General features: G+C 44.5%; 1 protein-coding gene across 4 annotated transcripts in view; it reads left to right on the top strand.

Moving 5' to 3' along the window:
- Window positions 1–12,743: 12,743 nt before the first annotated feature.
- DGKH (diacylglycerol kinase eta) overlaps window positions 12,744–23,598 on the top strand; it is a 192,856-nt gene continuing 182,001 nt past the window's right edge. For 2 of the 4 annotated variants that reach the window (XM_017536129.2, XM_017536127.2), the window contains exons 1-2: window positions 12,745–13,017; window positions 20,419–20,622. In XM_017536129.2, coding sequence (XP_017391618.1) covers window positions 12,958–13,017; window positions 20,419–20,622 — 264 coding nt within the window. In that variant the 5' untranslated portion in view covers window positions 12,745–12,957. Of the gene's footprint in view, window positions 13,018–13,906; window positions 14,016–20,418; window positions 20,623–23,598 lie in introns of those variants that run through there. The other 2 variants (XM_017536132.2, XM_037741185.1) reach the window with 2 other exon arrangements.

Raw genomic sequence — 23,598 nt, 5'->3', positions numbered from 1 at the left:
CTTGGCCAGACAGGTTTCTATGATGGGGAAGCTTCAGAAGCTGGATTTTAAGTGACTTACTTTGGGGAGTGGGTAAGTGGAATCAGTGACTGTATTCTTTGGACTGCTCTTTCCTCACCATTAGAGAGTAGGAAAGAAGGCAAGGAAAGGCCAGTTTGTTTTTCAAGGGAAAATGGTCAAGAAAGGGACTGCATCAGAGGCACACTACCTCTTTTTTTTTATTTTTTATTTTTGAGTTTAAATATTTAGGTTTATTCAGCAAAATTTGCTAATCCACTCCGTGAAGACTGATTTATCATCAAATCTAAGTGAATTCTTCTTTATCATATTAGTAGAAATAAATCAACAATTCTAATTTCATGTAATCTTATATAGGGAGGAGCAAAATTGTTCCTGTTTAAGTAATATTTGCATAAGAATCATGCTTGAAGGTTGCAATTTCAAAACACCCATTTTAAAACATTTTTTTCCTATTGCTTCCTCCAAGTACTTCACACTACCTCTTTCTGCTTGTACTTTCTTTATCTCCGAAGAACCTTTGGGCAGGACTGGCCATAGTGGGGTACCATCCAAGTTTTTTGTCACAATATATCTATTTTTCTCTCTGTTCACTAAGAAAATCAAGTTATAGTTATCTATAACACTGACAAGAAACTATTAGACTTTTAATTTCATAAATCACGTCATTTCTTTTTTGGGTATAGGCGTTTAATGCTAATGACCCTTTACCTTCAATCCCAGCTTTTGGAAAGCTTTTAATCTTGTTAATCATATGCTTAAACAGCATGACTAAGTCTGTGATCTAGCTGCTGGCTGATTCCAACAGGAAATTTCTCTTTAGGAAAGTTCACTCTGCAGGTACATTCATCTGATGTCTAGTCATAGATAGCGCGTGTTTCAGACTGTGAGGCAAGAATATAATATTCTAATAATAGGTCAGTTGAGCCTGTAAAATTGTTTATTCACTTTGATTTCTTTTTTTTTCTTTTTTCTTTTTTTCTTTTTTTTTTTTTGTGTATGTGTGAGACAGGCTCTTGCTTCATTGCTCAGGCTGGAGTGCAGTGGCATGATCTTGGCTCACTGCAGCCTCCACATCCTGGGCTCAAGCAATCCTCCCACCTCAGCCTCCTGAGTAGCTGGAACCACAGGTGCACTCTACAATGCCCCACTCATTTATGTATTTTTAGTGGAGACAGGGTTTTGCCACGTTGCCCAGGCTGGTCTTGAACTCCTGAGCTCCAGCAATCTGCCCACCTCGGCCTCCCAAAGTGCTGAGATTGCAGGTGTGAGCCACTGCGCCTGACCCACTTTGACTTCTTGCAGTGCCTTAAACACTAAATGGTAAGAACCTTGTGTTTGAAATAGGTTTCCAACCCACACCCCCACCCTGTTATGAAGGCTAAAGCCTGCTCCAGCTTGTATTCTTTACTCCACCCTGGAGGAAACTGTTCATTTCTAGATCTTTTAAGATGCCAAACTGGTTAGTCAGAGGATTTCTAAGCTCATTCGAAATTCATCTTTCTATTCAATCATCACCCCTATGCTTCCCCACTCTACTCCATAAAAAAATTAAAAAGAAAGAAAGAAAGAGGAGAAAAGTCAATCTTTTAAAATGGCACCTGTGCTCTCTAGTTTTGAAGGCATAATATCAGGGTATTAACAATGGAAGATAGTAAGTTGTTATAATCGAACCTCTTTTGCCTTCTAGGAGTTAGAAGGATTAATTAATGAATCAATCAAATGATGAGCTCACTGCTTGCTATTATTATTATGTTAAAAGACGTGAACACAGAAAGTCTTTGCTGCTGTATTAAGCCCTTCAGGATCCATTCTTTGTTCATTTCTTCAGTCTCATCTCTTATTCACCATGTCATACTGTAGTTAACAATCATATCACAATTCTTTTCGGAACTTGAAAGAACCAGCAGAGCTCTCTTTTGTTTCTTGGCCTTAATAAAGAATTAGTCTCTCCCTACCCCCAACTCAGGAATACTTTTCTTCCTCCATTCCTTTCCCTAGGCATCTTGGTCTAGTTAATGATGAGAGTTAGGTCTCACTTTAGATGTCACTTCCTCCAGGAAGCCTTCCTAACTATCCAAGTTTGGATTAGACATCCCTCTTCCAGGCCCTTGTACTCCCTGCATCACAGCACTTATAACACCCTGTTTCAAAGGTACAGCTGCCTGGTGCACATGTCTCCCTGGTACCAAGCCTCAGGTATAGTAGTTACTTAATATATATTTATTGAATAAATACATTGAATAATATGATTTTGTAAATAATAAATTAAAAACATACTTCCCTTTAACACAATTTTTAAAATTACAATAAGTAAAACATTAAATGGACTTTATGAGTATTAAATAAAATATTAAATAAACTGAACTTCAACTTCAGTTTGACAGTTCGTAAAGTTCTAGAAGTTCCACACCTTGTGACCAGAGACACCAAGCTTATGAGGACTGCTTAAGATGATTTCTGAACAAGTCAAAGCTAATGATTTACACAAAGTAGGTGTTCTTTTTATTGGTAAAGAAATTAAGCTTTAAGATGTTGAGGTACTTTCCTGATGAGAAAAAGCATACGTATACTGAAGTGTTTTCACATCCAAGTTAGCAGTGCTATAGTGTCCTCTGTGACACTGCAGTGCACTTTCTACCATGAAGATGAAACCCAGACAACCCCACCCCTCTTGCCCTCACATTCTTCACTGCCCTCTCCTCTCCAGTAGCCACCGATGGGACCCCCAGCCTGCTGCCAGCCTCACTGGGTGCACGATCTGTGTAAACACCCACGGGGGTGGAGGCTGCATAAGAGGACAGGAAGGACTGAGCAGACAGAATGGCATACAGCTCGTTCTGGGCTCAGGTACAGCAGGAAACCATTTGTGTTGTGACACAGGAGGTGACAGCAGCTGGGTCAGGCCAAGCTCCTGAAGACCTAGCCCATTATCTGCTTGTGGCCTCCCAGGTTTCTTCTGGGATGAAAAGGCAGAGAGGTGGAGGAGACAAAGGGACACCTCAGGAGGATTGGCCAGGTCCCCGGTGGGTGAGAGGGTGCAGGAAGCAGGGTCAAAGGAAGGAAACGAAGGAGAGTGTCTAGAAAAGGGGGTGTCATGTATGCAAGAGGCTGGGAAAAGGGAGGGACAGACTGGACCCAGCCTGTTTTAGACCTTTGTACTGAGGCCAGCTGCTGTATCCTGGGGCAACGGGAAAGAAAACACACTTTAGCACTGGATTCCAGTCCAGGTCATAACAACAGTTAACATTTGCAGTGTGTTTCTCTTCCTTGTGCCCTTTATTCTTGGCTCTGAAAAAACAGAGTTCTCCAAGTCTTATTCCACAACCTGCACACCGGACCTTTCCCCATCAATTAGTCTCTTTGGAATTTGCCTTTTTATTCCCCTACTAGCTCCTTCACACCTGCCCAAACACATGCTGGTTTCCCTATGTTACAAGATAATAATCACCTCCCTCCACAATTTCACCACCCAAGTTCCTGACCTGTAGCCCACTCTCCTTCCCCCTCCTCCGTTTGCACCTTGATTTCCTGATTCATCTTCTACCTCTTCTACCACAGAAGAGGGCCTTCTGTGCGCTGAGAACTCCACATCTTAGCTCAATTTCCTGAGTGCTCTGACCTTGAACAAATTGCTTAATTCCTGAACCTTGGTCACCCCATTGACAAAATGGGGATAATGATAATCTCCTCATATGATTGTTCTGATGATTAAAATGAACGTGTCATTTATTTAAAAGGGAGCTTTAAAAACCCATTACCTGTAAAATTTTGAAAAACCTATGGTTTTCTAATTCTAGTAGCCATGAAAAGTGTATGACTTCCTGCACTAATAATGAGAGGCAGTGCTCCCCAAGTAATTTGTGTGACATAAAAGTAATAATCCTCCCATTTCTTTTCCTTTTCAGCTGGGGATTTTATGTGTGTAAAGAATTCTTATATCATGCCAGACACTTTTAGTACAGTCTTTCATTTCACCCTCCAAGGGTACTAAGAAATTGGTATTATAAATCTTGTTTTAAAATGAGAGAAACAGCTGGATGTGGTGGCTCATGCCTGTAATCTCAGCACTTTGGGAGGCTGAGGCAGGTGGATCACCTGAAGTCAAGAGTTCAAGACCAGCCTGACCGACATGGTGAAACCCCGTCTCTACTAAAAATACACACACAAATTAGCTGGGCATGGTGGCGTGCACCTATAGTCCCAGCTACTCAGAAGGGTGAGACAGGAGAATTGCTTGAACCTGGGAGGCGGAGGTTGCAGTGAGCCGAGGTTGCACCACTGCACTCCAGCCTGGGCAACAGAGCAACACTCCGTCTCATAAATAAATAAATAATAAAATAGGAGAAATAACTTGCCCAAAGTCCCAAAGTTAATAAACAGAAGAGCAGGAGTTCGAGCACTGTTCTCTTTAACAGCAAATCCCATGCTCTTTTCACTAAGTGCTAACATAGCTAGTGTACCCTGGTGACAAAGTGCCCGCACTCACTCTACTTGCCATGATTTCTTCCTTGCGCATTTTCCAAAAGAAAACTGCTCCTAAACCTCTTTGAGAAAACCACTGCGTAAACATTGCTGCATTTCTTGCTTCAGGTTAGTCCCTTAACCTGAGGAGGTTTTGCTGAAGTTCTCTGCCCCTGGTGTCGAAGGTCAACAACTGGCCACTGCTCCCACTGTCCTCTCCAGCCTCCTTGACTCCCGATTCCTTTTCTGCCCATGGGCACCTGCTTGGTCCTGAGCTGCCTGCCTTGGTGCTTCCTTCATCCTCCCCCCTCCAACCCCAGTTCCCAGCACTTCCTGGGCTTGATTCCTGCTATTCGTGGCTTGACAGCCCCCTCACTAGGATCTAGAACTCAGTCCTTTAAAGAAGCTGGGACCTTGCCGCTGCTCAAAGTCTGCTGAGTATATTATCAGGAATCATGAGAGGTACATTCCCCATCCTTTGCTCTGCTTGCATGTTGGAAACCTCACATTATTTTTTTGTATTTTTTGAGATGAAGTCTTGCTCTGTTGCCCAGGCTGGAGTGCAGTAGCACGATCTTAGCTCACTGCAACCTCTGCCTCCCAGGGCCAAGCAATTCTCCCGAGTAGTTGGGATTACAGGTGCCTACCATCATACCCAATTAATTTTTTGTATTTTTAGTAGAGACGGATTTCACCATGTTGCCCAGGCTGGTCTTGATCTCCTGACCTTAGGTGATCCACCCAACTTGGCCTCCCAAAGTGCTGGGATTACAGGCATGAACCACTGTGCCTGACCGTAAACCACACCCCCTCCGCCCCATTACCCCACATCTTGCTGTTGCTTAAATCACAACTAAACCTGTCACATTGTATCATAACCCTAGATCCAATTTTGCACCCTTGCTCAGCCTAGAAAAGGGGTCCTCAACCTCCAGGTTGTGGATGGGTACTGGTTCATGACCTGTTAGAAACCGAGCTGCACAGCAGGTGGCGCGGGTGGAGGAGCGTGAATGAGCATTAACACCCGAGCTCTGCCTCCGGTTAGATCAGTGGTGGCATTAGATTCTCATAGGAGCTTGAACCCTGTTGTGAACTACACATGTGAGGGATCTGGGTTGCATACTCCTTATGAGAACCTTATGCCTGATGATCTGAGGTGGAACAATTTCGTTCCAAAACTATCCCTCACCCCATTGTCCGTGGAAAAACTGTCTTCCATTAAACTGGTCCCTGGTGCCAAAAGGGTTGGGGACCACTGGCCTAGTGGACGGAACCATATGCCCCTGTTATTTTGCCTTCTCCTCTGCCCCATTGCTATCTCATTCTCAGGCCCCCAATACATTTTTTTTTGTATTTAGGGATTTATATTTTCATAATTGTATTCTACATTGATTTTTTTTGTTAACCTAATTATGAGCAACTATTAATAATTTTCTTCTCTCATAACCAACAAATGCTTGCTGTGGGAAAACAAAGAATATCAAAAAGCTTACCACATATCAAACAAAAACAGGAAAGGAAAAAAAACACATGAGGATTACAGAGTCTACTGTCCATCACTAATCCCTAATCACTTTCCCAGGCTGCAGCGTAGTGGCGCCATCAGGGCTCAATGCAGCTTCAACCTGCTGGGCTTAAGTGATCCTGCTGCCTCAGCCTCCCAAGTAGCTGGGACTGCAGCCACCTGTCACCACGCTCCACTAAACATTTTTAGTAGAGAGGAGGTTTTGCTATACTGCCCAGACTGGTGAACTCCTGGCCTCAAGCAATCCTCCCTCCATGGCCTCACAAAGTGCTGGGATTACAGGTGTGAGCCACTGCCCCCAGTGGCCAATGTATTTTAAATAACTTTTTGAGGTTTTTTTTTTTTTTTTTTTTTTTTTTTTTTTTTTTTCAAACTTTTCTCTTTATATTGCATGGGATGAGAGGAGGAGAGCAAGATAAGATTGTTTGTAAAATTTGCGCAACTGAGTGGTGGTCCATAAGAAATAGAGACTATCACTGCACACTTGGCTACATGAAGAACCATGAAGGCCATTCTCAAAGAGGACAGAAAGATAATCTAGCCAATGAGACTAAAGAATAGTTTGGTTTGTTATGAATCCTCTTTTTGTGTGTTTCAGATTACTTTTATAAAGTAAAATGGGGGCTGAAATGTCCATTTCTTGCTTCAGGTACATTATTACTAAGATGCCATCTGTTTATGGACCTGCCTCGAGTGCAATCTTCAATTAGAAAGTCTTTATCAGGTTATTTCTATGAGAAGATTTGTTAGACTCCAATATATGCTCCATAAAAGCTCTGGCTGGGCAGAGGAATGCTGCAGCTGTTTGCTTTTCCAGCGTGAGGACTCTGTGCCTGTATTTTAGTAGGTTACATTCCCCTTTGAAGAGAATCCATGGTCTCCAGGTGTTGTGTCAGAGGGAAGGAATATCCTTTTATGCTTGCAATCTGTGCTGATAATGGACCTCTGCGTCCCCAGGAGCATCAACATCAAAACTTACTGAGATACACCAAAGCTGTATTGGATTGTTCCAAAGATGGCAGCACAAGCATACATAGCTCATTCCACATGTACTTCTTACATGTTCCTGACTTCTCCCCCTGATAGGTGAGGGTCTATGTTCTATACCCTTCAATCTGGGGGAGTTTTTTTTTTTTTACAGTTTCAACCAATTCATTTGGTGGAAGTGACGCTAAATGACTTCTGAGGTGACTTTATAAAAAGGATAGTGCTTTCTTTCACCTAGTTCTTGCTCTTTACGTGCACCATAGGAATCCTGATCCTACATGTAAGATGTCAGTTCAGCTATTTCAAAGCTATGATGCTGGGAGGAGCTGTGGGGAGGCCTCTTGGAGACAGGGAGAGATACCCAAAGATTCCCAGTTATGACAGCCCTCAGCTGTTTTGAGTCTTCCAGCATCAGCTGCCAGAATACGAGTGAGCCAAGTAAACATATAGGTAACTAGTAGAGTCAAAAGTAAGACCCCTCTAGATAGGTGACTCTATAGGGCATGCATTATTTCCATAGAGAACAAATCTCACTGAAGAGAAGCTCACAGCAAAACATAAAGCTTGCAAGGAAACAAACCACTGCAAATGTGACTCAGCAAAGGCAACAAATGTGAGAATTTACACACCAGCAACTCTAGACAATAGAACAATTTGAAAGACACTTCTAAACAAATGTGTTTAAAATGCTTAAAAAGACAAAGACTAGACTCTAAGATAAAGTAAGATATTATGAAAAAGAATGTGTAAATTTGAAAAATAATGAACATTTTAGAAATAAATAAAAAGTCAATGGATATATTAAAGAGTAGACTGAATATAATTGCAAGGATAATTAGGGGATCAGATAATAAATCTGAGGAAATTTTCTAAGACTAGAAAAGAGAAATAAAATGATCGAAAAAAGAAAAGAAAAATTAAGACACAGAGGATAAAATGAGAAACTCCAACCTATATCTAACTGGAGCTCTAGAAGGATAAAATGGAGAGAAATGCATGGAGTAGAGGGTGGGATAAGCAATATTTGAATACATAAAGGCTGAAAAATTTCCAGAATTGAAGGATTTGGATCTTCAGGTTATGCACACCAAGGCCTGAAGAAGATATCCAAAAACAAAACCCACCTTGACCCAATGCAATAATGCAACTATCAGCCGAAAAAAGAAAATATTAAAAGTTAACTAGAGAGAAAAAAAATCTGTAAGTGATATCAATGAGACTGACTGCAGACTTCTAATCAACAGCTGTAGTTGCCAAAAGATAATGGAATAGTCACTTTGAAATGTTAGTGTCAATAATGTCAATTTATAATTCCCTAGCTGATAAAATTATAACTCAAAAGCATAAGTGGAATGAAGTGAGAGTGATCTACAAAGATGTAGAAAATCTTACTCACAGACCTTTAGTTGAAAGAACTCCTAAAGAATGTGCTTCCCCAAGACAGAAATTGAGTCCAAAAGGAAAGAATGGGATACAAAAAACAAGCAATAAGAGAAAGCACTGGAAACATATGTTGGTAAATTGAATTAGATAATAACTATAAAAGCAGTAACAATGATGACTAATCAGCAGAGAATTTAAAATAACAGGGAATTTAAAAATACTAGACAGTAATACCTAGTTTGTAGGAGGGGAATTTGAGAGTTAAAATGTTTTCTTTTGTTGGTTTATTTAAGATCTTGAAAAGAAGGGGGAGATATTAACTAACCTTTGATATTAAGCATAAATGTTAATATTTTAAGGATAAGAATTGAAACAGAAGATATACATTTTAAATCAGGAGTGTTTAGAAAAGTAAGTAAAAAAAAATTAAATCAATTCAATCAACAAAACAAGACAAGAAAGGAGAAAAAAGGAGCAAAGAAAAATAAAGTGAAATAAATACAAAATGAGAATGTGGTAATAAATCCAAAGATAGTCATCATAATGTAACAGAGAGTGTTAATTTTCAGCGAAATCTGTTATGTCTTCCATAGTACTAGAATTGTGTTTGGGATATGGCTGGCCAGCTAGTGACCTCATTTTCCTGCTCCTTTGCTGCTAGCTACAGTCATGAAACTAAATTCTGGCCATTGGGATATGAGCAGATGAAAAGTCACTCACTTCTGGATCTGGGCCTTAAGCAGTTGGGTTTATGCGCTCTTCTTCCTTCCTTAAACAGGGTCTCCCTAATCAGCTTTCACCCTATAAATAAAGGCAATGCCCTAGAAGTTGGAATGGCAATATGGAGCAAAGGAGCCACCCCCAACCACCTGACTGCTAATCCTGGCACTGTTCCATGAGAGAAAGAAACACTGTGAGTCTGGTGAGGCAGGGGAAGGATCTTTCTCGTAACAACTTTTTATTCTAATTAATAGACATGATAAATGAAAACAGATGAAAATAGACTACTAAAAGGCAAACTCTCAGAATGGTCAATAATATAAAAATTCAAGTGTTATTTACATGACACACTTAAAATGTAACCACTCAGAATGGTTTAAAATAAAGGGATGGAGAGATATTCTTGGCAACCATTAACAAAAATCTACAAAATAGAACGTACAAAACATAATTTAAGGGGAAAAACAGTGGATAGCTGTCAAAGTCTGTTTCGGTGGCTCTAACAACATACCACAGACTGGTGGCTTATTTCTTACAGTTCTGGAGGCTGGGAAGTCCAAGATGCAGATGTGTTGTCTGGTGAGGGCCCGTTTCTTCATAGTTAGCCATCTGCTCACTCTAACCTCACATGGCAGAAGGACCAAGAAGTCTATCTCTGGACCTCTTTTATAAGGGCACTAATCCCATTTATGAAGGCTTGACCCTCATGACCAAATCGTCTTCCAAAATCCCCACTTCCTAATACCATCATCCTGGGAATGAGAATTTCAACATATGAATTTTGGGGAGACATAAACATTCAGACCATGGAAACAGGCAAATATATAATGAACTGAACTGGACAAACTGAGTTCAAGTCCTGGCTCTGAAATTTATACAGTAGAACCTTGGGCAGATTGCTTTATTTCTTTGTAGCTACAGTTTCCATCTCTATGAAATGTGATAATAATACATCTATTGCAGAATTGTCAGAATGAAATGAGATAATGCATGGGAAAACGATTTTCTATAAGCCACAAAAATATAATAACTCAAGGTACATGACATAGCTAATTCATTCCACAAACACTGAGCACCTACTAATGCCAGAAACTGTACTGGGAATTAAGAAGACAAAGGTAAGTAAGTCATAATACTTGCCATCAGGAAGACTATACATAAAAACTGAGCTCAATAAAGTCTTCTAAAGCATTATAATTGGGGGATAGAGAGGCATTTAATGTAGAGAAAGTGGCCAATTCTTCCTGCAACAGGGTCAGGAGTGATTTCATAAGGAATGCGATTCTTAGGGTGAATCTTGGAAGATGAGCAGGTGTTTAGACAGGCTGAGTAAGAGAAAGGACACACTATGTGAGGGTACAGCATAAAAATAAGTGGCCCAATAGGAAACTCAGTGTTTAAAGAGAATGGAGACTTAGGCACTAGCTAAGATATTGAGACTTTACCCTGCAGGTTATGGGGAGCCAATGGCAGGGCCACCAGGGAATGACTTGGTCATTTGTATTTTAGAAGACTTACTTCGGTCACAATGTGAGATGGCAAGGGTGGAAGTGCAACCAACTTAGAGGCAGTGAGACTAACAAGGGGAGTAATGCAGTGTTTCAGGGGCTAAAAACAAGAGACCTGAAACTAGGCAAAGAGCAGTGAGTGAAATGGAGGGAAGGTGGTAGACAGAAATGATAGGTGCATGGATGGGCAGACAGCAGAAAAGAGAAGGAAAAGCCTGGGATAATTTCCAGATTTCTCCTTTGGGTGACTAAGTGGATTGTGGTGACATTTACTGAGAATGAGACTGGAGAGAAAAGCCAGCTGGCAGGAAAGTTGAGTTCTGTTTTAGTCAAGTTGAGTTTAAGGCCGGTGGGACATCTGGGTAGAGATTTCTGGTAAAAAGTTGGTTTTATAGAACTGGTGATGTGGGACAGAAATGGAAATTTATGAGTTATCAGCACGTGGTTGGTAATTGAAGCCATGCGAGGGTCTGGATAGACCACTTATTGTGCCCAGGCAGCATCAGAAACAGACTAAGGGCAAAACCTAAGAGGAGGCTGAGCAAGAAAAGGTTAGAAAACATGGAGACCGAGGTGTCGCAGAGCCAATAGAAGGGATGGTTTCAAGAATAAAAATCCGGGCCAGGCGCATTGGCTCACTCCTGTAATCTCAGCATTTTGAGGGTACAGGCCAAAGGATCGCTTGCGTCCCGGGACAGCCTGAGTAACATAGTGAGACCCCCCCATCCCTACTAACAATAAAAAAATTAGTTGGGGTTGGTGGCGCCAGCCTGTAGTCCTAATACTGGAGAGGCTGAGGCGGGAGGATCGTTTGAGCACAGGAAGTCGAAGACACAGGGAGCCATAACAGGGGCACTGCACTCCAGTCTGGGCGACAGAGAGAGATCCTGTCTGAAAAATAAATTTAAAAAAATCTGGTCAACAATGACAAACGCTGCAAACAGGTCAAGTAAGATGTGCATTGGAAAATATCCAGGGGTTTAGGGGATTTTCAAAACCACGAGGTGACTTTTTTCAGTGCAGTCCCTGTGGAACAGCAGGCGCAGAAGTTGGGTTGTAGGATCCTGAAAAATGAGTGGGCTGGGGTCAGGCTATGTCAATTGTTTTTGACTTGCCGATTTGTTTTTAAAATTTGCGGGTGCATTTGACATGATGGCATGATTGAGGACCCTGAAAAGATGATGATACCTGAAAGTCCAGTATGGGGAATAGACTGTAAAGCCGGTTGCTCTTTGACTGGAGCTACATACAAACTGCTTTGGAAGCCAGGATGATCCGAAACGCTATCTGTAACGCTTTTTCAAAGGGCAGGAGGGGACTTGCTGTTTATGGAGCGCTCACTGAGAACCAGCCTACGTCCTAATTTGAGTCTGGGGATAAAACTGAAAGACAGATTGACTCCTTAGCCGCTTTTCTTTCCCTGAAACCGCTGATCCTCAAAAATGAATTTAAAAAGCACTCCTTCAAGTTTAACCTCTCATGCAGTTGGTAACCCATCTGCATTCCGAACGTCACAAGGAAGAAACTGTGCCCGGCGCAGTTTGCCCGCCCTGGAGCGCAGCTGGAGCGCGGTTGAGTCCTCACTCCGCTGAAGCCGGTTACTGTCCAGTGGGATTTCGCTCAAGCCTCGGCACCCCCAGGAGGGGAGGCGCCTGCAGCGCGGGCCGCCAGCGTTTGATGGGAGGCGGGCGCGGGCTGCAGGCACCGGGAGACAACCAGAGCGAGAGACGGGCGCTGGGAGGCGTCTCCGGAGACCCGTGTCCGCTCCCGTAGCCAGAGCGGTGGCCAACGTAGCCCAGGCTGGGCTTTCCCCGCCGCTCTCCGCGCGCCCGTCCCCGAGGGACGCCGCTCCTCTCTGCGCGGCCGCCCGGTGCCCGTGACCACCCGGCGGCCGCTTTCGGTTCCGCGCCTTATAAGGCCTGACAGGGGGGTCACGTGCGTCCCGGGCCGCCCGCCGGGAGGAGGGGGCGGCCGGGGGAGGGGCGGGCAGCGGGGAGGAAAAGGGGAGGGCGCCGGGGGCGGAGGAAGGAGCTAGGGGCGGATTCTGCGCCCGTGGGAGGCGGCGGCGGCGGCGGCGGCGGTGGGGAGCGGACCGCTTGGAGCCGCGCAGGGGAGCGGGACCGAGGAGGAGAAAGAGGAGGCGGCAGAGAAGGAAGGGACCGGCGCGGGGGCGGGAGAGCGAGGCGGAAGCCGGAGTCGGCTGGAGGGCCGGTGGCTGGCCCCGGGCGGGAGCCGGGGCGGCGGCCGAGAGGGACAGCGGCGAGGGAAGCGCATCTAGCAGCCCCGGCGCAGCTGCGGCGGCGGGGGCCCGGGTCCGCGCGCCCAGGCGGCCGGCGGGCGCGGGCCGGCACGATGGAGCCGCAACACGTGCGCCCAGCGTCCGGCGCCCGCAGCCCGGCGTGGGAGGAACCGGTGGGTACCGCGTCCGCGCCCACCCCCTCCCGTTTCTTCTCTGCTCCCCCCGCCCGGGCCGGGTTCCGTTCAGGAAATGGCCCGGGATGAGGTCCCCAGCTGCTTCCCAGCCGGGGCAGCGCTTCCTCCGCCGCCCGGGCTCCTCCTCGCGCGCCGCCTGGAGCGCCTTTGTCCGGCTGATCGAGGCTCTCCCCGAGAGGCCGCTGGCGAACCGCTGGCTACGGCCCCGCGGGGTCCGTTTCTCGGCTTCATCGACTTCTCAACTTTTCACTTGCTTTGAGAGCGTGGAGTGTAGGCGGGGGAGAGGAGAAGCCAGGCTGCGCGGTCGGCGTGGGGGGCCGGAGGAGCCCGGTTTTCCCTGCCAAGACCGCACCCTGGCCGTCACCTGGGCGCGCAGGTTCCCGGGGACCGGCGCCTGGAGAGGCTGAGCACTGAGCTGAGCCCAGAACCACGCCTCCGGCTCTTGCCTGCCGCGAAAGCTCGGACGTCTGGAGGGTGCATGGGGTTTTGCCGCGGAGGGAGCGGAAAGCTGACTTCGCTTTCGCCTGGGATTTCGCTGCACGCACAACGCGGAGGTTGAGTAATTTTAAGAGCCAAGAGTAGTGTGTGTGCGTGTCTTATGTATGCGAGGATAAGGAGGAGGAGACCGGGGGGCTTTGGATTTGTTTCCTCAAACTACCTCAACTTCCTTCTTTCTTCCGATTCAAACAGAACCGTCTCACGTCCCTCCAGGGATTCCATCCGGGAATCCCCGGTCTCACTCAGAGCTCTGGAAGGCTATGTGGGCTGCCTTTTCCCTGGCATCGAATTTTGGCCCTCCACGCCCCGCTTTGATATTTGCTACTCCTTCTTGGTTGACAATCTGAGCCAGTCTGAAAAGCCCCGTCCGAAATTTCTGGCCTCACCCGTGTTCCGGTCAACGTGTTCATCGGATGCTGTTTTCCCAGCGACTCCGCGAGTCTGCTAAGGCCGGCCCTCTGCCTGTTGAGAGCCGCTAGGTCAGGTGCCAGCAGTGGCTGTCCTTTTTCTTTTCTAGTATATACGCTGTCAGCTCCTTTGCCCAGAGTCTGTTTCTCGGCCAGTCTGATTCCTGACCTTTCAGAAGCGTCCTTCGACTCTGATCCCTCTGCATCTGCAGCTGTCTTTGCTTTGGTGAATTTGAACATGTCAGGTTGCCCATCTGCTCATGTTTCTTCCATTGTGGTTATCACGGGCGCTTAAGCTAGTCTCCAAATTAAAAATACAGTCCAGTTTTGAAGTTTAAATCAAAGATCATTGAGAACTAAATTCAGTGACTTTACTTTTAAACTTTCCTGTAGGTACCTGATACTTTAAGCCAACATCAATCGCAATGGAAATATCCGGTTGTATGTATTTTCCTTTAGGCTGCTGATGTCAGAAGCACTTGGCATTTAGAACATTAGAGAAAAACTTTTTTTTTCCTTCTGGAAAGTGACAGCTAAAATGCTTATTTATTTTCCACAGAAAGTATTAATTTGCTCTGTACCTGTTTTCATTCACCACCTATTATATTCCAGGACTGTTGGAGAGCAGTTACTAACAACAGAGAAACAGATCCTAGTCCTCAGAAAGCTAACGTTCTTAACTAAACAGAATGTCTTTTTTCATATGTGTTAATAGTTTACATTCAGAAAGTCCAAAAATGCATTCAGAGATCTAGGGTATGTGGGATGAAATAATACTTCTTACAAGCGACTTTATTCGAACCCCTGTGGTCAGAAGATAGGACCAAGTCTAAGAACTAATGAAGAGAATTCTCATTTAAATTCTTAAAAAATACAGTTTATCCAAATTACTAAAAAGTGGCATATAAAGATAAGTGTGGGATACATTAGAGAAAAAAGAGTGTTTAAATGTTAACTCTTTCAGGCATTTGGAGCAAGGGGCGGTGTAGAGACAGCTTAATCTAAATATGTTTTGAAAGGACACAAAATCCATCAAAATTGGGGATTTGTGACCTTTTTGGGGGTCAGCAATCCGTTTAAGAATCTGATCAAAGCTATGAACCCTCTTTCCCTCAAACAGGCACTTATGTGACATCATATGTGTCACGTACATACATATTATATGTATTTATGTGTGTGTATTTATATAAAACATTTTAATACCATTTCAAGAGTATCACAGATCTCTTTAAGACCAGTTGGTGGATCCTCAAAGACCTCAGGTTAGGAATACCTGCTTTTACTTGGATTCCATTTCAAAGTTTTTCTATTTAAAAACTTTTGTGTTTGTTTTTTTGAGACAGGGGCTGGCTCTGTTGTCCAGGCTGGAATACAGTAGTGTGATCAGCTCACTGTAGCCAGGAACTCCTGGACTCAAAGGATCCGTCCGCCTCAGCCTCCTGAGTAGCTAGGACTATAAGCACATTCCACCATGCTTGGCTCATTTTGGGTTTTTTTTAATAGAGATGGCATCTGGCGACATTGCCCAGGCTGGTCTTCCTTGTGGCCTTAAGGGATCCTTCTGCCATGGCATCTCAAAGAGTTAGGATTACAGGTCAGAGTTATGTAAAATTTGCTTTTTAAATTCAAATATAGGCAACTTAATGCTTTATTATAAACATATGCTCATTTACATTTGTAAAAAGGAATGTTCAATACTGAATCATATTGAATACATTTAATATTCATTCTGTGTCAACATATCCTGTTGCATTATCCCTTACTGGATAATATAAGGACATATATGCATAACAACAGCATACATGAAACCGTTTACTCTCCTCACTGTTTGGGTCAGAGCCTCACCATGTCACCCAGGCTGGTGCAGGGGCCTGATTCTCAGATCACTGCAACCTCTACCTCCCGGCTCAAGCGATTCTCCTGCCTCAGTCTCCTGAGTAGCTGGGACTATAGGTGTGTGCCACCATGCCAGGCTAATTTTGAATTTCCTTGTACAGATGGGCTTGGTGGTGCACACCTATAGTCCCAGGTTCCTGTAGGCGCCTATAGTGCCCGGTACCTATAGTCCCAGCTATGTTGACCAGGCTGGCCTCATACTCCTGGGCTCAAGCAGTGTGCCCACCTCAGCTTCCTAAAGTGCTAGGATTACTGGTGTGAGCCACTGCTCCTGGCCCCTCCTTATTTTTGATGGAACCTAAAACATGATGGTGTGATTCTGCATGGAACTATTCAGGCAGAAGAGTAAACACAATATCGTAATTGATGCTGACAAACAGTAAAGGGAACAAACAGCACTTCTGTCTTAAAACACAGCCACATTGAGCTGTTGCTGAAGTTTACTATACAACTGGGAGATGAACTGAAGTTATTTAGTTAAGCGAACCATTTAGATAAACAATCAATCTTACTATTCTGGCTAAATTGTTGGGCCTAAAGAAGATAAATGTTAGCATTCTAAGTTTCTGTGTAGATTCTTTAATGCTAGCTTTGAAATGCAATCACATTTCAGTGGAAATAGAGGCATAACCTAAATTTCTAACCAATTAAAAAATACTTAAGTGGTAGGCATGAGTGGGTAGAAGGATATTTAGCCAAACAATCCTTACTGGGGGAAAATAGGTAGGTAGAATTCTAGCCAATACTTCAAAAATGTGGAAGTATTTACACAAAGTAGTCCTTAGTTGGGGGATGCTAGAGTACACTTATTAAATTTGCTTTTGGCGCAGAGGCCCACGCCTATAATCCCAACACTTTGGAAGGCCAAAGTGGGAGGATCTTTTGAGGTCAGGAGTTTGAGACCAGCCTGCGGAAGACAACCAGACCCTGTATCTACAAAACAACAACAACAAAAATCTAGCCAGGCCTAGTGATGCATATCTATAGTCCCAGCTATCCTGGGACTACCCTGGGAGGCTGATGCCAGAGGAGCCTTTGAGTTCAAAGATGCAGTGAGCTGTGATTGGCCATTGCATTCCAGCCTGGTCAAGAGAGCAAGACCTTGTCTCTACAAACAGGAAAAAATTTTTTGCTTTATTTTGAAATGGTTTTATACTAGTTAGCGCTGATAAAAGTATCCGGGTCTAAAGGAAAATTAGGAAGGAAAGAGTTTCAAAGGAAAAGGGGTCAAAATATAAGTGATGTTTATAAATCTTTGCATTAGATCTAGATGATGAAAGGTTTTTGTCTCAGGTACAAGGATGACCATATGTATATGCAGTTAATATCATGATTAATCCCCAAAGCTTTCTCATTAGGTAACAACTAAGGAAATGTTAATAGGTTAAAGTTTTGAATGTTAAATTCTTAATATGTAGCAAATTAGTATATTATGAAAAGAGTTCTTAAGTTTAATGAAAGCAGCTTCCCACTGCCTGTACTTGTTCAACCTGCAGTGTTCTTTAATTGCATGGTTCCTAATTGATTAGGAATGCAAGTCCTAGAACACAGTTATATTTTAAGTGCCGACTTGAGCTCTTCAGGATATAAAATGTAACATTCTGCATATTTATGATGTAATATTTAATATGAAACCATAGAACATATGAGATTTAAAAGTTGCCAATGGGTATTAAAACCCCTTTTGTTATGAGTAGTGATTAGTAAAAATATATTTCAAAATACCTCTGTATTAAATAATATGCTAATATTCATAAAGTTGGTATCACTATGAAATTTGGCTGTGACTTACACATCTTCAGTTCTTTTTTTTTAATGGGCCAGGATCTGTATTAAGTAAAAACCTAATTTAGGGGTAGCTACCTCCTATTTTCATATCATCCTAAATGCAGTGTCTACAGAGCTTATGTTCAAGTCTTTAATAGTGTGTTTGTGATGTGTTCTGAACAGAGATTTCAAAGTAAATATAAAAGAAATATGTAAGATGCATCTAAGCAATTATTAGAGAATCTGAAATCACTAAGGAAGAGGCCAAGGAATTCTTATAAATCAAATAAATAATGTAAGATACCACCTATTTGAAATCTGTTTCAGTTGCCATTTTGAGCTACATGGTTGAAACAGTTGGAAAGATTGAGACCTTGATGTTGTTGTAATACTTTTAAGGAAGGTGAAGTACATTGCAGATACACAGTGCACATATTAGATATTCATTCTAAAAACTTCTAATTTGCAGACCTGAGAAGAAGCCAGTAAGTCAGGTACCATAAATAATGGATTCTTTGAAACTGGCTCTTCAGAAGAGGTGATTGCAGGAGTGTGAAGCTGGCTCTGAGGTTAAATCTTTATGAGTAAGGAATACCTTTACTTTGAGGTATTAATGGCTCAGCTCTGGGATATGAAACTATTGAAGTATTTTTAAGCAATCAGCATTCGAATCAAAGAGTGAGATATAATCTGACCTCTTAAAATCACAAAATCAGCCTGGGCATTAGATAATGCCTTTCAGTTTAATCACCCGCTGCTTAGATTCTGGAAAATGTTGCTGTATAAAACACAAAGTATGAATAGAAGTATATGGTAACTGACAAACTTCCTTTTGTTATATAGTGTGGTAACATGATTAGAACATTAGAATAGTAACTGCACGATTGTGACTTTGGTCCCAGTTTGTGATTTGGGGCCTCAGTTTCTTTACATTTTTAAAAGAGTGGACTAAACAAAGGTTATTCTTTCAAAAGACCCTTTACTACGTGTCCTTGTCTACGTTGCCAAAATATTGGACTTGTCCATGACCATACAGGTGGGGATGAAGGCCATTATTTGGATTATTTTTCTCAAGAATTTCCAGCAATATGTTCTTTGTAGATAAAGAATTACATATTTGTAGAGCTCTAAGCGCTCTTAAAGCTTTTGCCCAACTCCTTCCTTTCCTAAAGGAAACAGAAGCTACAGAAGTAGCCTCTCTGTTATTACCTAGCAGCAACCTCCTGTCTTTAAAGATTTAAACTAAACACATTTTACATTTTAATGAATTTAATTTACAATGTGATGTCCAGTATTGGGATTGCATACTATGTCTTAAAACTTCTTAGAACTGTTAGCTCTGATAAATCAAATTTCTTGTTGGGATTAAGACTGCAAGTTAAAAAAAAAAAAAAAAAACCTTAGTTTGGAGGAACCTTAAAGGTCATGTCAGCTGAAAAAATAAGAAATGAATGGGTAGTGAACGACATGAACATGCTAACAGAGATTGCTTTCGCCAGGTGGAGAGACTCCACAGTCTGGCAGGGACTTTTTGCCCTATTAAAAAATATAGCTAACACCCGTTTGGTGTTCTCTTTGGATGACAAGAGGGATCTGTCCTTTTAGTGTCTTCTCCCCCAACCCCCTCACACCTGTGAGGGTTCTTTGAGGTTGAGCGTGCACAACCCGCTGCCAGTCCGCGGTTCCCAAGTGCCCGCTCCGCCAGCTCTCAGGGGAGTTGTGCGCGGTGGCTACAGCCTGTTGATCCCATTTCCTCCTGCTCTAGTGCGGGCTAGGGAGTGGCTCTGCCAGGACTTCCAAGGCTTTTTGTCTTGGTTATTGGTGTTCTCAGGGCCGGAGTGTATTGTTTTCTTCCAGGCAGTCTGGGTTAGCGCTTCAGCTTAGACAGTTCTTGTGAATTCTGTCGTCTTGGGCTGCGTGTAGTCCCTTGTTTCTGTGCTTTCTTCACGCCCTGCCCAGTTTCCTGTTAGCCGATGGGGATCGCTCTTTCTGGACGAAAAGTGCTCAGAGTGGAGCTGAACCTCCCGGAAAATGCTCTTCTCTTCCGTGTGCGCCGGATGGGGGTGGGGGTGGGCCACAAACTGAACGCCGCTGTCGGGAGAGCTAAGAGGACCTGACTCCCGGGCGGAGGCGGGAGAGGTACAGTTTCGGGAGTGGGGCTGGGGGTCAGGAGACCGACGAGGGGCAGCACCCGACTGTCTCGGGGGCAGAGGAGACTTATGCAGCTGGAACCGCGCGGCGAGGCCCAAGTGTCTCTGGAGAGATTCGAGGTCCAGAAGGTGGCGGGTGTACCCAAGGGTGCCGGGAGGAAGCTCCAGGTTTCCATTCATCCCCAGGGACCAGTGTTGTCCCTGCTGCCCCGAAGTGAGGGGGTGCTGGCATCGCCACTGCGGGGTGGGCTGCAGAGGTTTCTTGCCTCCTCCCCCTTCTGCCTTCCAGACCGCAAGGACTGTCTATCCTGGGGACCCCAGACCATAGAGGGAGTGGAAGGGAGGTTGCCCCAAACCCTGTCACCCCATCCTGTCTACCCGCGCTGGTCCTATCCGATGCTGGGTGTGCAGGGGTCCCAGGCGGGCGGGGATCCGCGACCCCTGCGCCCCACCGCGGCCGCCCCTGCGGGAATCGGGCGGAGGAGCCGGACGGACCCCTGCCTGGAGGGCGCCTAGCCCGGTCAACCCTTCCCCTGCGAGGGCGGCTGGGGGAACGGAAGATGGCGGCGGCGGCCAGGCACGGGGTTCCGCGCTCCGCTGGGGCAGAGCCCACCCGCTGACCGCCGCCCCCGCCCTCGCCGGGCGGTGCTGTGTCCCCACAGGAGTCGGAGAGGATGGCCGGGGCCGGAGGCCAGCACCACCCTCCGGGCGCTGCTGGAGGAGCAGCCGCCGGGGCCGGCGCCGCGGTCACCGCCGCTGCTGCCTCGGCGGGGCCGGGAGAGGATTCGTCTGACAGCGAAGCGGAGCAAGAGGGACCCCAGAAACTGATCCGCAAGGTGTCCACCTCGGGGCAGATCCGGACCAAGGTAGGGTGGAGACGGCGAGCCGCGGGGGCGCGGGGGGCGCAGGAGCGCGCCTGGTGATCCCGGGAAGGCGGGGATGGTGGGTGGGGCGGGGCCTGGAGTGCGGGCGGGGCGGGGCCTGGAGTGCGGGTGGGGTGGGCCGGGGCGGGGCGGGCCGGGCCGGCGGGGCCCGGGGCGCCGGATCGTGGCACTGCCGGAAGGATTCCTGGCCGGCGCGCGGGAGGCTGCGAGCTTGGGCTCCCAGGGAGTTCGAATGGCAGAGGCGGGTGCAGGGAACCCGCGGCTCGGCGGGAGCGTGGGAAAAAGCTGACGTGCCTTCGCGATTTCCCACTTAGGGAAGTTGAAAGGAGAGTTTCAGTTTTTCCTCTTTGCCGTTCTGGGGAGCGTGCGTGTGTGCGGGGCCAACCAGCCCGCTCTGCAGTGAGCCCTTCTGCTTTCCCCCTTAGGCCCACGCAGAGGGTAGGTGGGAGGTGACTCCGGTCAGCCTTTCCTGCCTCTGTGCCCTCTCCTGCGGTCTGGAAGGCAGAAGCCCCGAGGCAGGCCAGTGGTACACGGTGCTCGTGACTTACCTGCACCCTGCGTGGCTCCAGGGGCTGGCCTGGCTTTCGTATCGCAGGTTCCCACAAAGTGCGGGGTCTAGAACCATGCATCCATGGTTCCTTTTAATAATGAAAAGTTAACTCTGTGCTGTGTGGACATTACCTTGTTGTGTTACTCTTGTTAATGGAGCTTGTGCCGTCGACCTGTGAGGTCTCAAAGTAAAGTTTTAATTTGATCAAGAACATACACAAAGCAAATGCTTATGGATATTAAAGGATTGTTTATATATTCTCATTTTCATCGTAGTTTAAAAATCTTCACAGGGCGAGTCTGTTGTTAGTGGGGGACTTTAACGAAGAATTTGAAGAGGGAACCAATAACATCATTGGATTTGGGTACCATCTTTAAAAATAAATTTGCAAAAAAATCATTCTACACCTATTTTTATGAAAAATTTTCCCCCAAGGTCAGTGAACTCCTATTTGAAAACATAATTTTTATTAAATGCTTGTGGAGGCCGGTCATGGTGGCTCACGCCTGTAATCCCAGCACTTTGGGAGGCCGAGGCAGGTGGATCACTTGAGGCTAGGAGTTCCAGAACAGCCTGGCCAACGTGGTGGAACTCCATCTCTATTAAAAATACAAAAATTAGCTGGGCTTTGGGGCACACACCTGTGATCCCAGCTACTCGGGAGGCTGAGGCAGGAGAATCGATTGAATCTGGGAGGCGGAGGTTGCGGCAAGCAGAGATTGCGCCACTGCACTCCAGTCTGGGCAACAGTTTAGACTGTCAACCACACAAAAAAAGCTAGTGGATTGTTTGTATTAGTCTGCTTCATTATTTTCTGAAATACATGTGTATAAGAACAACACACAAACACAACTGTTGACAAGATGCACTTACTAGAGAGTTAGGGATTCAGTCATTTTAGTTAAGCACACATCTTGTAACTCCTTTTAATGGTGACGTTTTTGAGTTTGTAGTAAATTAAGAATATAGCATTTAATGTGTTTTTAGCAGATTAAGGCTAAACAGGGACTTTCCTAAAACTGTTTTTTAACATTTCAAATCTTAATTCTGAAAAAAGTTCATAAAACTGTTAATGATGGACAAAATGCACTGACATTCAACACACTTGAAATCCTAGCAACATTTAATTTCATAATAAAAAATTATCTCTCATCATGGCAAAATATATGTGCTAAATGTTTTTATTAGAAAGTCCGACAGAAAATCACAAAGAAATTGTATAGGGGCCGGTGTAAAAAGATAAAAAATTGTATAGGGGCTGGGCATGGTGGCTCACGCCTGTAACCTCAGCACTTTGAGAGAACAGGGTGCCTGAGGATCAGTTAAGCCCAGGAGTTCAAGGCTGCAGTTAACTGAGATTGGGCCATTGCACTCCAACCTGAGCAATGAAGCGAGTCCCTGTCTCTTAAAAACAAAAACAAACAAACAAATGTGTATGTTACATATTTATATGAAATGGTCAAAATTCCATGCATATTTATCAATATTAACCAGTAGATATATACTGTTTGAAAGAAAACTTAGAGGTGGCTGTAAACTGAAGTGAATCAAGTCAAACAAATTTGTTGGGAGTACCACTATATTTTACAGGTTTCATGCGCTCATTGTAATAGCTAAGATTATATGTTTATGGAGACTAAAAGTAAATTTTAAAAGCACATTATTTTTTATTTTCTGTCGGACTTTCTAATAACATTTAGCACATATATTTTACCATGATGAGAGATAATTTTTTATTATGAAACGAAATGTTGCTTGAATTTCAACAGTGTATTGAATGTCAGAAGTTCTGCATTTTACACTTTCTCGTATGTTAGAGTGCATGTAAGTTCATCAACATTTTCATATATGAACACCTGAGATCAGGGTATAAGATTTCTGAGACCAGTGAACTTCAGCCTCATACCCTACCTCCTACAGTCGGGACTGTTCATGTATGTCACAGACTTCATCATTTACGTCTTTTATTCACATATACTGATTCTTAGGGAAGGATGTGAGAACAATAGGGAATTTATAGAATGAGAACTGCTAAATTTAACTGTTCGTTCCCAGTCTTAAATTATGATCCAGATGACAATTAAGGGAAGGATCTTAAAAAAAGACAAATGCTTTCTCTGTCCCTTCCACAGGTGTGTAACATGGGAGCACCTGGAGGAGAGGTAGGCCCTAAGATTAGCTCCAAGCCCAGTCATATTTAAGACAACACAAACAGTTCTTGTTCATCTATTCTGCTCTGTCAGTAGGTCAAAACTGGCCAACTATGGAATGCTTCGTATGGTTCAACCTAAAATGTCATCATTTAATTAACCAGTTCTTTGCAGAAGTAAATATGAGTTGTTTTAGGATAATGCACTAATCTCAGCTTTTTTATAGTGGATTTGATGACTTTTTTTTTTTTTTTTTTT

The sequence above is a fragment of the Cebus imitator genome, unplaced genomic scaffold (assembly GCF_001604975.1).
Source record: "Cebus imitator isolate Cc_AM_T3 unplaced genomic scaffold, Cebus_imitator-1.0 Scaffold96, whole genome shotgun sequence".
Classification (NCBI taxonomy): domain Eukaryota; kingdom Metazoa; phylum Chordata; class Mammalia; order Primates; family Cebidae; genus Cebus; species Cebus imitator.
Note: the sequence above shows the minus strand (reverse complement) of the source record. Positions and strands in the feature narration are given on the sequence as shown.